Source organism: Diplotaxodon limnothrissa, linkage group LG1 (genome assembly GCF_057381915.1).
Source record: "Diplotaxodon limnothrissa isolate DT_005_m linkage group LG1, D_limnothrissa_male_GT1.1, whole genome shotgun sequence".
NCBI lineage: Eukaryota > Metazoa > Chordata > Actinopteri > Cichliformes > Cichlidae > Diplotaxodon > Diplotaxodon limnothrissa.
The window spans coordinates 15,254,641-15,269,915 of NC_140596.1; the positions used below are offsets into that span (position 1 = coordinate 15,254,641).

The 15,275-nt window shown below is 39.4% G+C and overlaps 1 protein-coding gene across 2 annotated transcripts in view; it reads left to right on the forward strand.

The window, feature by feature from the left end:
* Positions 1–1,944: 1,944 nt before the first annotated feature.
* LOC146639550 (frizzled-3-like) overlaps positions 1,945–15,275 on the forward strand; it is a 29,370-nt gene continuing 16,039 nt past the window's right edge. For both annotated transcript variants that reach the window (XM_085370094.1, XM_085370144.1), the window contains exon 1: positions 1,945–2,250. In XM_085370094.1, the coding sequence (XP_085226220.1) occupies positions 1,945–2,250 (306 nt within the window). The remainder of the gene's footprint in view (positions 2,251–15,275) is intronic.

Here is a 15,275-nt window from a genome sequence, read left to right on the forward strand (position 1 = left end):
ATCCTGAGGCTATCGGGGATAAATATTGACACTGTGTTGACTGATACAATCAAAACAAATCTGCGTGTGTCACACCGGACACATAGGCTTATATGAAACCACGAGATTAACACGAAGAGTAATAATCTTTGTTGTTTGTTAGCTTCATGTTTGAATTGTGGCGAATACAACAGTTTAAAAAAAAAACTCATTACAATTCAGATTTTTTTTTTTAAATTTCAATGCATTTTGTTTCTAAACTTAGCATACTGTCTTCATGAGGTGTTTTGTACCATTTAGTTCTACATCTGCAGAAAGCCCACACGCACAGCCTCCTGTGGGGCCAATTTAGTCGAGTCTTTGCGCGGTCACGTCGAATCCGCGGTCCCGACATGTCGACTGCGCGCCGCAGTCAAACCAGCTGCAAACAGGGAAACAAACGAGCTGCTGCAGTGAACGGAGCCGGTGGAGCAGAGGACCGCTCGGTGTTTTACACACAAGGTAAATCATTTATTACTGTGATGTTAGACCGTAACTGTGCTGCCGACTCATAATTGAGTGTTCACGAGCAAGGCAGGCAGACTTCAAGGAAAATGCGTTAATTAGAGGAAGCGCCCTACTGCTGCTGCTGGGCTGAAGACACTGCGGTGACAAACGGATTGATAAGCTGTGATCCTGGCGTGTCACCACCGTGTGAGCGCTTTGCCTTAACGCGGCGAAGATGCCGCACTGAAGCCCACCTTTAAAGATTTGTTCCCCCCTTAAAAACAGCCAGCTTTTCCACCCGGCGTGGAGGAGAAGGAAGCTAACGTTAAGGGCAGTGCCCCACGGTTACACAGGTGTTCGCTTGAAGTAGTTACCAATTTAATAGCGATAACGCTAGCTAGCTATGAGCGTTGAAGCAAGTTAGCTCGTGCCTAACGACCGACTGGGAGCAATTCACGCACGTGCGAATTAAAAGGCGCGATGCTGGGTTCTGCTTTATTTGAATGATGCGTGTCTGAAGTTTACTGTGTGCGCGTGTGAAACATCGCAGGTGTGCGTTACTGTTGCCCGGCCAACCTCTCACAAACACTGCAGTGGGGGCGGGGGGAGTGTCAGATGTTCTGCAGGTGTAACGTTCGCATTAGCGGCTTTGAACGAGAGTAACTACCGAGGTTTGCTTTGAACGTGTTTTCAGTTGTCTGCAGCGTAAACACACTGACAGAACACTCATAGACGAAAATCACTAAAAACACAGAGACAAGCCAAGACACTATCTCTAAATTATACTATCACTCATTGTGTCAGGAAAACACAACAATCCTGCACATATTAGTGGATTTTATGAGATATTTAAACCTCGACGCTTGTATAGAGTAGGGTGTGGCTGGTGAGGGACAATACCAGATTTTAATTAAAATCTTTGTATTTTTATTCTGCAGGACCTGCTTGATGGATCTAAACCAGTGTGGCAATTTATTTTTGAAATAACAAAATTTTCTCTGGCTAATGAATTAAAAAACAACAACAAAACAATTCCATGTTATTTGTCATAGAAAGGGTTGGTTTGTTCTTTGAAATGTGTCTGGAAATGAATTAAGAAGCTGAACATTTTCAAGGGCGAAAGAAGAATAAAAGAGACCTCCAGCAGAAGGCTGAGAGTGGGACATACTCTCCGTTTGGAGGTGGGATTTGTTTTTGACAATGGAACCATCAGGTGGTGGAGGAAAATCATATAATGATTTTTAAGTGACAGTTCAGACCCAGAAGAGCACATACAACAGTTGCCGGCAAATGTGAAGACTGTGAGAAAGAGCAGCACCATACGGGAGCGTACCCATTTTGTGGATTTTTCGTTCTCTAATGTGGATCTATTGCTTTAGCACCACTACTGGCACAAAAAATGGACCTATTTCCTTCACAGATTGACTGTGTAATGGTTTACTGCATTATAATATCATTGCTCTGAGATGCTGTGGAGAAATGTCTACATTTAAGATGCAAACACCTCTTGGAAGAGGATATGTAAGAAACACCTTTCCAAAAACTGCAACGACTGATTGCATACTAAGGTTTCCAATCCATTATTTCTTCATGCCTGTCTTCCTGCTGGTCTTCTCCCTGGTTACACCTGCCTATGCCATTCATGTGGAGTCCATCGAGAGCCACAGTGAGTTTACCTGTGAGCCCATCAGACTGAGAATGTGCCAGGATCTGCCTTACAACACAACATTCATGCCCAATCTTCTGAACCACTATGACCAGCAGACTGCTGCACTAGCAATGGAGGTATGCTTATATATGTGTGTGTCTGTGTGTGAGAGTCCTTCATTTGTGTCACAATACACAGGGAAATTGGTTATCTGATGCAGTAAATTAGAGATTTGAGATTACATGATTTTTTTTTTTTTTGTTTTGTTTTGTTTTTTTTGGGGGGGGGGGGGTTTGCTTTTTTTTTTTGGTATAGATTGTCCTAACATGTAGCACAGGTCTTGTTGACAAGGTGTAAAATGCTAAATGGCTACAAAGCAACAGCTGGTAGTTTCACACTGTGGTGTGATGTCAGGCTCAGGACAAAAGGATTTCACACACAGTATAACGAGCATCATTGTCAAGTAAAGGTATTTTTGTATGGTCAGTGAAACAAACCAACTTGGGCAGTTTATTTATTCATCCATCTATCTTCCATGTTTCACTGTTTATCTGGAGTCAGATGGCTGCAGGCTAAATGATCTGTGCAGATGTTCCTGTCACAATCAATGTTTCCAGCTCCTCTTGGGGAACCCCGAGGTGTTCCCAGGCAATTTAATGATTTTTATTTCCTTAATCAAAGTATAAAGGAAAATTGTGCATTATTTGCAAACACAACTCTACCCAAATTGTGAACCAAAAACAGTTGTGCAATTTACCTATTTCCTTTATCATCCAGCTACAGTAACACACAGGTACTCTGGACAGTACTGAAAGCCGTTCCACGTAGAGACAGATGATGAATGCATATTGCATTGTCACACAGGCACTCTGAGTAGTAGCTGAGAGACAAAAGGTGCTATCTGATCCGCTGTACTGCTAACCAATACAGCTTATTTTCATTGTCCTGTCAGTATAAACATTCTCAATAAACACCTCGCAAAATGCAGTCTAAAATGCAGTGAATAAGAGCAGTAATTTTCATTCACACGCTCCATGCATTCACATTTTTCTTTCATATATATATAAAAAATTATTTATTTATTTATTTTTTAATTAATTTTTTTAATTCACTTGTTATAGGCTTTTCAATGTTTGGGATCAGTTAGACATACAAACTGGTCAGCTAATATGCACACTATATATAATGAGAATCATGTCACCATTACAAAGTTTTCCTTACATCATACAGGCATAATTAGCAGCAATAAAATATATTTCAATATGGTGGTTATGGAATTTATTTCCAAAGAAATACTTCTTTGTTTAAGGGCATCGGTTTTAAGCAATAGAGTGGCAAAGAGTACTGTGTTACACACTGTCTGAGAGCAATAGTAGACTCACACTATCCATCTGTATCGTGTTACCTCCCTTTCCTACTCTTTTGTTACTCCCGAAGAGCAAGAAAGGTGTTTCTTGGTGACTACACAATTACTTGCTTGTAGCAACTATTTTTTTTTAGTACCACAGGCAACATATACCACTGTACTTGGGATGTGGACTTGTTTGGGTATATTAAATTGCTTTAGTGCTGCTTAGTAATTCCCTGTTAAAAAGAGGAATGATGAAAAGGATAATTTACTGCAAACAAAAAGGTAAAATCCTTATAGACATGTTCAAGTCTCTTTTAGGGGAAAATTCAGGCCAAGTCGTTATACTCTGCAGTCCTTTGGTCGGTTTGGGGTTTTTACAAATTTCCAGGGCTGTAGAATGAAATCCCATTACACGTGCTGTTTGGCATACTTTTACCCATGTTTTGGCTGCCTTGCAACTGGTGGTCTGTGGTTTAAAAACATGGAACAGTAATGCATACAATCAGTTGAATTAAATCTGCCTCCAGCTGTTCATAGTTGGCGTATTAAATTACCCCTGTTGAAAAGCAGATGAATTTGAAGAAGGCCTATGCTGGCTGTGCTTTTTGCATGTTTAATCTTTGGGGATTTTTATTTTTAGTTCATGTTTAGTTAATATTTTCCCATGTCAAAACAAGATGAATGTCAGGCAAAAGCGCAAGCCCAAATTCTCTGTTTTGCCCTCTTAATATTAGATCAAAGAAAGGGATTTCTGGTGTATTTTATGTCAGGATATGTTGTGCAGGAGACTGTCAGACTCGCTGCTGTCATACGCTTGTTATTTCTCTTTAAAAGAATAAGGGGATTAGGAAAAACAGCTTTATTCTGGATTGACAGAAATGTGTTTTGAATGGATTCTAATACTCCTACAGTCATAGGATTCATTCAGCACATTAAGGAGCATGCAACTGTTTATATCAAGTCAACTCCCAAGCATCATGTCAAAACATGCTGTGTTAAAGATTGTGAGAAGCGTCTGTTGTTGAACTTGATTTGACCCAGATGAAGGAGCCAAGTAACTGACACCCTCAGTCTCCCTGCAGTCATGGAAGAGACAGCTTTCTGAAGATGGTTGAGTAGCAACATGAGCCCTGTTAGCTTCCCTTCTCTGGTCTGCTGTGACCAGGCATGGTAGTCCTGGTGGGATCCCTGGAGGTAATTTAATAATATCTCGTTGGACACTGGCTGCATAATACAAACGTGTGTGCTCACAGGGATATATATGCATATGCTGGTGTTTATGGGCATGTGTGTTAGTGCTCAGTTTGTGAGCCATCTTGAAATTGCATTTGTACTTTATTTGGTAGTGATTACAATTTTTGATTGTGTGCTTTGGTTAGTCTAGTATCGTGATATATAAAACTGGAGTACCAGAACTTGATGGTGAATTTTGTGTTGCATTTCCACTCCTCAAATGTTCCTATTGTTCCAATGCTGGCATCCTTATTTGAAAGCTATAACGTGTTGGCACATTAAGTCATTTTACAGACTCTATGAAATTCTTAAAATTTGAAGTAATAAACACAATTTCTGCAGATTCTTGAGTGCCCACATACCTTACAGCCACTACAGCTTTTCTCTTTTCCAAGAAAACCCTTACTGGGATGATTAAATTACCCTGCCATTTGTGTTATAGCATTATTAGTTGAACTTTCTGCTCTCAGCAGCTGTTCACCAGCAGCAAAACAGTGGGGTAAACACATGAATGTTCTTTGTCTGCATAATTATATTTATACTAAAAGGATGCTTAAAGAGAGAATCCCTGGGCCAGTTTACCATTTTCCAGCTTTACACCAAATTTATTGGGTTTCTCTTTCTTTTGCCTATGCTTCACCACTCCAAGTAGTTTTGTGAAATGTAACTTTGTAGCTTTTGTGTAATCCTTCTGGCAAACAAACTGCAAAGACCAAAGAGAAAACTGGGGGTCTTTTTTGGCACTTGAAGAGGTTTTAAGGCTCAAGTATCTGCCTAATTTGGCATTTTCCTTCCTGCATAGCATCAGTACATTTTAACAAAGATTAGACGACCAGAACTAGTTCTGGTTTCAGGCTTTTGCAAGAGTTCAGAAATTATTTAATAACTGGACAAGTAGAAGTGATTCATTAAGAAGCATCATCAGGTGTGTGTCCATTTGGGATTTTTTTTTTTCTTGTAACAAAATGTAAAATAAACAACTGCTGCCAAAGCTGCGTGAAGCACTTCAGATGCCTTAATGAAACTGGAGCCATTCTAAGCAGCTGTTGTAGTCATTTTTTCGGGTCAAATCACATGATGAATGTTTTCTCTGCCTCAGTGGCAAAGCTTTCGTGTCTTGGCTTTCTTGCAAAGCAGACAAGCAGTGAGCTGTCATGTTATGATCCTGTCTGTTGTCAGTCAAGCTTCTCTGAGTCACAGAGCTGGATTTTAGAGACATTTTTGTATTTGAAATGGTCCTCTGTTGTACATTCGGAGAGTCTGGAGACTTGATTGACGCTGAAAATATAACCTTTTCCTTCCTTTTTAAGTTAAAAGCAGAGCCGTAAAAGGATCTTCCCAGAATGTGTTCATGATAAATCCAGGACACATTTATTTAGCGCTTCATTGACAAGCTCTAAGTACTGATCAGTCTGTTTCATGTGTATAATTGCTGAGCCTGGCTAAGGGCTGATTCAACTCCAGCATTTCCTGTTTGAGTGTGTGTGAGAGAGGGGGGAGGTTAACCGCGCCAGCTGTCATCTCTCACTAGTGCTAACTAACTGCTAATCTCTCGCTCAGTTCCACAATGATGACATTGAGTCCCACAGACCGTCGGCCATCCCATCTGCCACAATAGTCAATTAAACATGATCAAACTTGATGGGAAAGTCAGAATATAAGGAGGGTTTTTTTAAGAGTAAGGAGATGAATTTTAAAATGGGAAAAGGGTGCTTGGGTAACAAATGAAAATATTTCATTGGGAGTGTTGTTGCATGCGCTCACATGTTTCCATGCTTTTGTGTCTGCATTGTCACTTAGGAATCCAATCTATACTGTCCATCTGCCGCAGCATGATAGGGCTCCCAGAGGACGTGGTACTTGAGGTCTGTGCATGTTAGACACAGTTCAGACATATGACATCACAGGGATTGAGTATCATCACTAAGAGATGGAAACTGATAACATGGCTCTAACTTAATCTGGGGTTTTCCTTAAAAGTGGAGATTTATTTCCTGAAAAAGTCTCCCTAAAATTACAGACACGTTATAAATTACAGGAAAAAACAACATCTGCAATCTTAGTAAGGTGTTGGGTTACCATTTGCTGCCCGAGCTGCTTCATTGCACCAGTGATGAAGTCACTACCCGACCATCCTTAGGTTTTTAACTGGGTTGAGCAGTAGTGACTATGAAGGGCAGTTCAAATTCTGGCTTTACATATTAAGGCTTTTTTGACACTCTGTCTCTATGTAGGGGGCATTGATAACCTGCAAGAGACTACTTCCACCATTATAGAAATGTTTCATTATTAAATGAAAGTGATCAGTTAGAAAAACATTTTGCTTTCCAGCGAACCTTCACATTGAGGGGACAAGTGGAACCATCCCATAACAGACCCACCAGATCCCCTTACTGAAGCAGTCAAGGCTGGGATTATATTTGCTTGTGGACATACAGGGGGACAGCTGTGGACACCACAGATTAATAGTTGTTTTCATAACTGTTTTTATGCACACTCGGAGGAGACATAAATTGTTGGGGAATTTTAGTGCATTTCTGCATTGACAAGTCTGCGTGGTCATAACAGATTGGGCGGCCCATGGATGTCTTCTCATTTACCCAAGCACATCCTCCTTACTTTCAGACATGGAAACTATGACACTGCAAAGTGGGTTAAAACTATATTATTTCTACAGACTTTATGTTGATTTGTATATAGTATATCTGCTGTGGATGTAAAGAAAGGTGGCATGACAGAGAGGCTGTTTGGTTGCAGCTAAAGAAAACTGAGCTGGCCATGAAACAGATCTTTTGTTATATATATAAATAAATAACTATGCCTCATAATACAACTGCTGTGCCTGAGGCCGTCAGAGCTCAGATGTCTCTCTGATGCTTGATCAGAGAGTTACCCTTCAAGTTATTAGTTTTGCATTTAATTTTGATGGAATTTAGGTCAGAGGTCATTCACGTCTATCAGCAGTTTTCAATATCAAAATGATTCTTTTTTTTTTTTACTAAATGTAAAGTTAAAACAAGAAATGTCAAAACACTCAGTCCGGCATTTTTGTTATTTTATAACATGGTCAGTAATTGCACGGTGAGAAGAAGGAGCAGAGTGCGTGCAGCTGACTGTGCTTCATGTTGCCACACTCACAAATTGCCAGACCAGAGTGTGACTGTACCTGGCTTCGGGATTTTTTGGGTGACATAGAACATTATTCTGAGTGGTAAAAATAAATGTGGAGTAATTGCTCTAGTTGCCACTGAAATTCAGTGTAATCACAGAGATGTTACTAAGAATTTGCGTTTCTGAGGTCTGAATATTGAATTACTAGCTGTTGGAAAACATCCATGTTAACTCACTGGGGGAACTTGTCATTGCTGATGCTGCATGAATCAACACACTGTCTGACACAGAGGTCATCAAATGGCCGTGGCTGTGGTGAATGGCTATGGATAATTAATGGATAATGTAGACCTTCTGCACACTGAACACTTAATCTAACATCAGTTTCAGCTCCAGTGCCACAACAATAGAAAATCTTTATCGCCTCTTACCTACTATACCTATTTAACTTTTAATTCTGTCCTATTATTGTAGGGTCTTTACCTTTTCAAAATAAAGCACCTTGAGGCGACTACTATTGTAATTTGTTGCTATATCAATAAAATTGATATTGATTGCTATTTGATTTATTATAACTGACCCCTGTCTGCCCTGTTTTATTCTGTGATATTGTATTTGTTTTATTGTTTTGTTGTTTTCTTATCCTCCTACTTACATCATCTAATTTTCTTTTTTGTTCCTGTTGTATAGAATCACTTTTAAGTTAGTAAAGCTCATGCAATATCATTCGATATATTTAATTTTAAGAGAGATTTAAAGAAAGCCTTGTTTTACTCTACAGTATAGCATAGTGCATCTAAAGCAAAATTATATTGGTCGTTTAGTAGGTTTACACCACAAAATCATGCATTTTGGAGAAATCACTTTTAGGCAGAGAACTTGTTTTTATTTACTTCAGTTTTATTACACTTCTTAGTATGCAACTGACCAGAAGTCACTTTTCTTTGCTACAGCAAATGACATTTATGAACTAGTGCTGACATCTTAAACGTATTACCGATAAAAGCTGGTGGAGCGTTTTTGGGTTTTTCTTTTTTCACTCCTCAGGGTTATGCAGCATTCAGACTGAGAAGAGAGAGAGGCTGAATAGTTGCTAAGCACTGAATTCCTTTTAATCCACTGCTGAATCCAGCTTATTTAGACAGGTATTTAAAAAATGTCCAACAATGTTAAGAACTACTATTTGACTGGAGTTTGGGTTGTTAATATATTCTGTGTAATCTGTAAAACATATATTCAAGCATGAGGTCAGTTGTAAGCTCAAAGGCAACAATAGTGTGAATATGATGAAGTGACAAGCAGGTCTTTGCATACTTAATTATTACGAAAAGATGCTTAAGAGCTTTTCCTATACCACAACAACACCTTTGTTTTATAACCTAGTTCAGGAGGGCAGCCAGTTTGAAATGATCTAATGCTTATATACATGCATCCATGTGGGGTTAAATTCCCATTTTACACCTTTATCATGATACCCTAAACTCAGATGTGGTGAGCAAACATTTGGGCGCATGTGTGCTGCAGAGGTAGTTTAATCCGTTGAGGTCACCAAAAGAACTGGAGGTAGAAGAAAGGGATAAAGGGTTAAAGAAGAAAATATGTGGGGCAGTAGAGCAGAAAGAGAATGTCAGAAACTAAATGGAGGGAAATTCTGACAGAGTGACGGGTTGTGTAAAGACTTTAGACTCTACTGTCTCCGCTGTTTGTGTTTCTCTCACCATGGGGTCCTGTCGTTCAAAATAAGACTGCTCTGTTTAAGAACGACCACACTGGGGCTACCAGGTCCCTGCAACAGAAAGTGTGTGTGTGCATGCCAAATCTAGTGAGTTGGAGGCTTGTTGTGCTTAAGTGCGAGCTGTTTTTTTGTTTTGTTTTTTAAACTTTGTGCATATGTGAATACGAAAGAGGGAATTAGTTGTTATAGAAGTGCGTTTGTGAGCATGTGATGGGTTGGTTGAGTTTGTGCTATGCCGTGTGTGTTAGTGTGTGCATGTTCAGAGCATTTGAAGAGGCTTATTACCCTATTCACTCCCCAAGAGAGAGACAGATCCTCATTCAGTTTAAAAGTTCCTGTTTGTTTCAATTGAACACTTGATTATGTTGCTTGTTCTGACAGTCTATTGAAGCCACCAGCCTAAATGAAGCAATCATTTATTTATGTGCAGAACAAAGGCACTGCCTGGCCCTGTTTTTTGGCACAATGTTCCCATCTACATAGCTTCCACTATGCTTATTCACCCTCACAATGCCTCACAATGCTTTGTAAAGAAAGATTTAAGGAGAGATTGGAGAGATTTTCCCGTTTCTCAAACGCTGCTCTGTACCCTGCTGTAAATATAGTAAAACAGATTTTTGCAATGAAAATAAGAACCATAATTGTTTGAATTCCCTAACCTAATAACATTGTCTGTGTGTTACACCAATAATGCTGTTTTAAAATGAAGCTGAAAAAGTTTTAAAGTATCAGGCAAGAAAAAAAAAAAAGAAAACCATATTGCCTAACAATTATCATTCTCTTTTTAAAGGACTTCTATCACCTTTACCATAAGGTTTTACATTTTTATAATGATTTTGTCCTTTTAATAAAAATAAAAAAGGCAATGGTGTAATCTGTAATAAGCTAAAACATATAAAATCATTTTTCCCCTTAAATCCATCTTTCTCCCCCTTTCTTTCCATGTTTATGACAACCATCTGTTGTTTCTTCCAGACCTTCCAGATGATTATGTAATATCAGCTTTGGGGTACTTGCATGGTTTGTTAATCCATCACCTCCACTGCATGTATGCCTCAGTGCACATCATCCTATTTCTGTGTGTGGGTTCTGTACTGAGGTCTATCAGTTCAGTTGACATGTTTCCCTTGGAATTAACACATTAATATAGGTTATCCATGTCTTATGGACTTAATCTGAATGCATGACCCAGCTACAGAACTGTGTGTGGAAATGTGTGTGTGCAACTAGCGAGAGATATTTAACCCAGCTTCACACTAACATACACACATACACAAACACACCAGCATTGATCCCTTTCTCACGAAAAGCCACTCAACACGAGGCAGCTCTAGTGTTTTCAGCTCACTGCAGGTCAGCATTAAAAGCTCTAGCGCTACTAATTGTGCACTTATGTGAGCCACATTCAGCTCTCAATCCTCCAAAAATAGCTCTCTTATACATAAAATATATACAGGATTATTGAATAGTTTTGTAACTATAAAGAACAACTGAACTGCTTTTCAGACATTCTACCATGTTTTGTCATAAAAAGTACGCTCGTGTGTATTGCTGCCTATAGAACTACCAACCTACAAAAAATTGTAGCCTTTTTTTATGCGCACTTTTTAAAAACTGAATGGTATAAAATAATTTTTAAAAAAGCATGTTCTAAGATCACATACTAATGCTAACAAGCAATAACTTGCACTTCGCTTCTGTTTGCTGTATTTTCAACCTCAAAATTCCACTCAATCTGATACCAAGTTAATCCCTCTTCCGCTCCTTCTCATTTTTCCAGGATCTTTTAGAGGTCAGCGTCTTTTACATTGCTGTATCACTTGTAATCAATATACCTGTGCTGTGATCATTATTGTTTTTTCTGCTTCTATGTGGTGTTCTCATGTACATTTTTTTTTTAATTAATTAAAAAAATGCACTGATAGATGCAAGTTGTAGCAGATGGATGCACAGGCGGCTTAGATGGTGTTAGGACATGTGTGGGTGATCTTCTTCAGCTCCATTGTCACACTCTTGGCTCCCCACCTACATCTCTATCATTTCATTTGACCCTCTCTCCTACGCTTCTCAGTTTCTTTTGTTCTCACTTTCACACTTTCTCTGTGTCGCTCCTCGTGCGAGCGTTGCTATACTTTCTGGATGGTTCGCCGATCGAAAGAGTCCTGCCACAATGTGAGTGTGGGTGAACGTGTGTTTGCATTATCTGCAATGAGACATGGTCTTGTGAGAGTCTCTACATCACCTGTTGCCATGGTAGTTAAATAGGCAGAGAAGGAAAGGGAGGAATGGAGGGAGCCAGGCAGGCAGAGGAAGGGAGCAGAGGGAAATTAGATGAGTGCATGCTCTAAAATAAACTGAGGGGAAGGACTGCAAATAACAGGGAAAAGGGAGGAAATTGGAGATTCATACTTGTAGCTAAGTCATTTGGTTGAACAATACAAATTGCCCTGGAGTGCTATTTGTCTTTGAAGATTGGACGAGTCATCGGAAGTCTTAAAAATCTGTGATGTTTACAGTCAGAGCAGTGTAATCACTGAGAAACATGGTGTAGCTGCGTCTCTCCACCCACACTAATGAAACAGCAGTTGCCGGTAATATAATGCATAAGGCAAAGACAACCCATAATTTTCTCTTTCTCCAGTCAGCCATGTCTGCCTTTGCTAGACATCACTGAAGAAAGATGTAATTTCAAGTAATTTTAGACTGTCATAGATAATTTAATGGATCTCTTCTTAGCATAGGTAATACCAGTAACCCTTTCCAACAGCTGATTATATGAAAGATGTGTCTACTCCTTTTTCTTCTTCTCAGTTTGTCTTGCAAGAAATTTGTTCACCATGTTCAGAAAGAGACAGTGTTGTGTTTTGTCTCATCTAATTTGTTGTAAGTGAGATGGGAATTTGCTATAAGTTTACAGTAGGAAAAGCTGTGGATAAAGAAATTGAGCAAAACATGACTGTTTCTGTTAATATAAATATACAGAAACAGCCATATATATTTTTTATATATATATATATGGCTATAATATAAATATGAATATAACATTTAAAGATTGTTGAGGTTTTAAGTGGATAGAAAATGCTTAAATCCATGTTCATTGATTGCGCCGACATATCTTGTGCAAGGCATAAATAATTTAGCACCTTTTCCTGCACATTACAATAAAATGTTAGCAGGTTGATTGAAAAGAAATCAAGGAATGTGCACCACTGGATTATTCACACAGAGGAGATATTGGATGTTTATAGTTTGGTTAAATAGTTTTTGTTGAACATAAAATGAAGGGGGGTGGGGGAGTCGATGAATGCTGATGTTGGAAGAGTAAAAAAGGAAAAGGAGAGGTAGAGGTGGACAAGTGCGTGTCAGCGTAATTGCAGGGAGTAAATGGGAGGCAAGAAAAATAAGAGATGAATACGGGAGAAAGAAGATGGGAGGAGAGGAGGAGGGGAAGTGAACGTGAAGGGGAATGCCATTTGCGGCTTTGTCTGGTCCTCCCGAGCGAACGACGGATAGACATGGATAAACGAACAACTGAATGAAAAGAGGAGAGGGTGTGAGAGAACGCTGCCCCTTCTTTAACTGTCTTTTCAGAGATTAGGGAGGAGAGCATCACAGTGTGTGCAGTTCATCTATTCATGGCCAACGCCTGCGTCTCTCACAAGCATGTGAAAGAAGAGAGGGAGCAGGGACTTAGCCGCAGAGAGACTGTGTGTGTGGATTTCTTTATGAACGCATTAATCACGCGTACATTTTTATCAGATAGCTATGGGATTAATTCTGTCTGGTAAAAGTGGAGAAAAACTAGGCGTCAGTAAGAAAACAGGAGGTGAGCTGATACAAGGAGAGGGAGTATGTAGTCTACGTGACTGTGAACTGCAATAATGCACTTCTCTTGCACAATAGAGCAAGAGAGACAGTGTGATTGGCTTTAATGTATGGGAGCATTAAAGGAGAATGCTGTTAACAGTCTTGAGTATGTGGAGGGATCAAGTGGCAGGAAGAGAGGCTGACGCAAACAGGAGCTTTTTAGTTCCCGCAGTAAGCAGGAGAGAAATACACGATTTAGTTCTCATAGCTTAGTGGAGTGGGGATGTTGCAGGGATGTTATGTTTAAGATGGCTAATGGAAGTAGAGCCGATGTGGTCTGACAGCAATTTGTGCTGCAGGGCCTGCCTGGCTCATTTGAGAGTGAGTTGTGTGTGAGACAGAGATTGGAAGAGAGGAAGGAAAAGAAATCCAGAGCGTGTGATGGTGATGTGTCCAGATGGGCTTTGCTAAGGTTTAGTAGGCAAAAGCTTGATTTGTCTTCTCTAAATTCCCTCTCGTGCATCAGAGGTGAAAGAAGTCATATCTTCTAGCAGTGCATCAAAAGATCAGCATTTTAGTACTGTTAATTTACAGGCAGATTGAGGTGGCTTTATAGAGAAAGTGCGTATAAAAATGACACATTAGTAAAACATATAATCTACAAGTTTCTTAGAGAATTTATTACTAAATGTAAAAATGCATTAATATTAGATATTTCTGGGTTTAACAGCCGTGTAACCAATTTTTTGCCATCACGATTAATATCTAAAAGCTTGTTATTGAGCATTATGTATCCCAATATAACTATTCTGTGGTGAGGGCGGGGGGAAAAACAAAACTCTTTGTGTAAGCTAAGAACTAAATTAATTATTGTGCATTTGTTAGTCACGCATGTCAGAAGGTTAAATTAGACCCTATATAAAAGTATAGGGTATTTGGGGGGAGGGGTTAGAAAAAAGCATTACTTGCCAGTTCAGAAGCCATTTCATTGGAGGCTTTTGCTCACCAGCCTGTCACCTTGATTTGACCACAACACAAAGCTGGTGACAGTTTCAGGAAGTGTGCGTGTGTTCGTCTGGGCTTCTCACACTCTAAACACTCTTTCCAATCCATTTGACTCCCTAATCCACCGAGAAACCGCCGCTCTTTTTCCCATTCCACTTTTTTTTTCTTTTCCCTCTACCCCTCCCTCAACAGTTGACGAAGTGTCTGAGTTTCTGCAAAGTTGGCTAACTGGATTTTCTACAAAATCCACATACGCACACACACATAGACTGGCTAAACTGACTACTCAAAGATATTAGAGATTCAAAAACCAAATGTTCATATTTGGATATGAATCCTGTTTCCTGTTAACTGTTCTTGGCTGCTTTGGAGGGGGAGAGGAAAAGTAAGGAAAAAAAGGGAGTTGGGCAACGAAAACAAATTTAATTAGTTGAATGGCCAGTTGGGAATATTGGACGGCAAGGGTGTTAACTCGTTTGTAATGAGTTGTGGTAAGGCCAGCTTTATTGACATTGTGGTAGAACAATGTTAAGATATTTGAAAAATGTAAGGGCACAAAGCAGCTCACCATCTGATTGTGTATCATTCACAAAAGACATGTTAGTGTGTCATAAGGAAAATAAATGAGAAAAACGGAAATATGTAATGGCTCTAAATTTTTGACCATGGACCATGAGCTTCATATTTCAGTAGCCTAAGGCAGAAGTTTATATAATGTATATATAACACATTGTCACCATTTTATTGAGCTTTCTTGCCGTGCATTCACCAGGTAAGCCCCTTTTCCTTCCCAAGGGACATGATTGGTTGGTGAGCGTGAGGAAGGAAGTGCTTTGATCAGCTATAAAGATTCCAGTTTCCCTTCAATCCTATATTTTTTCCTACTTTTTGATTTTGCACTTTTGTCTTTTTTTTTCTTT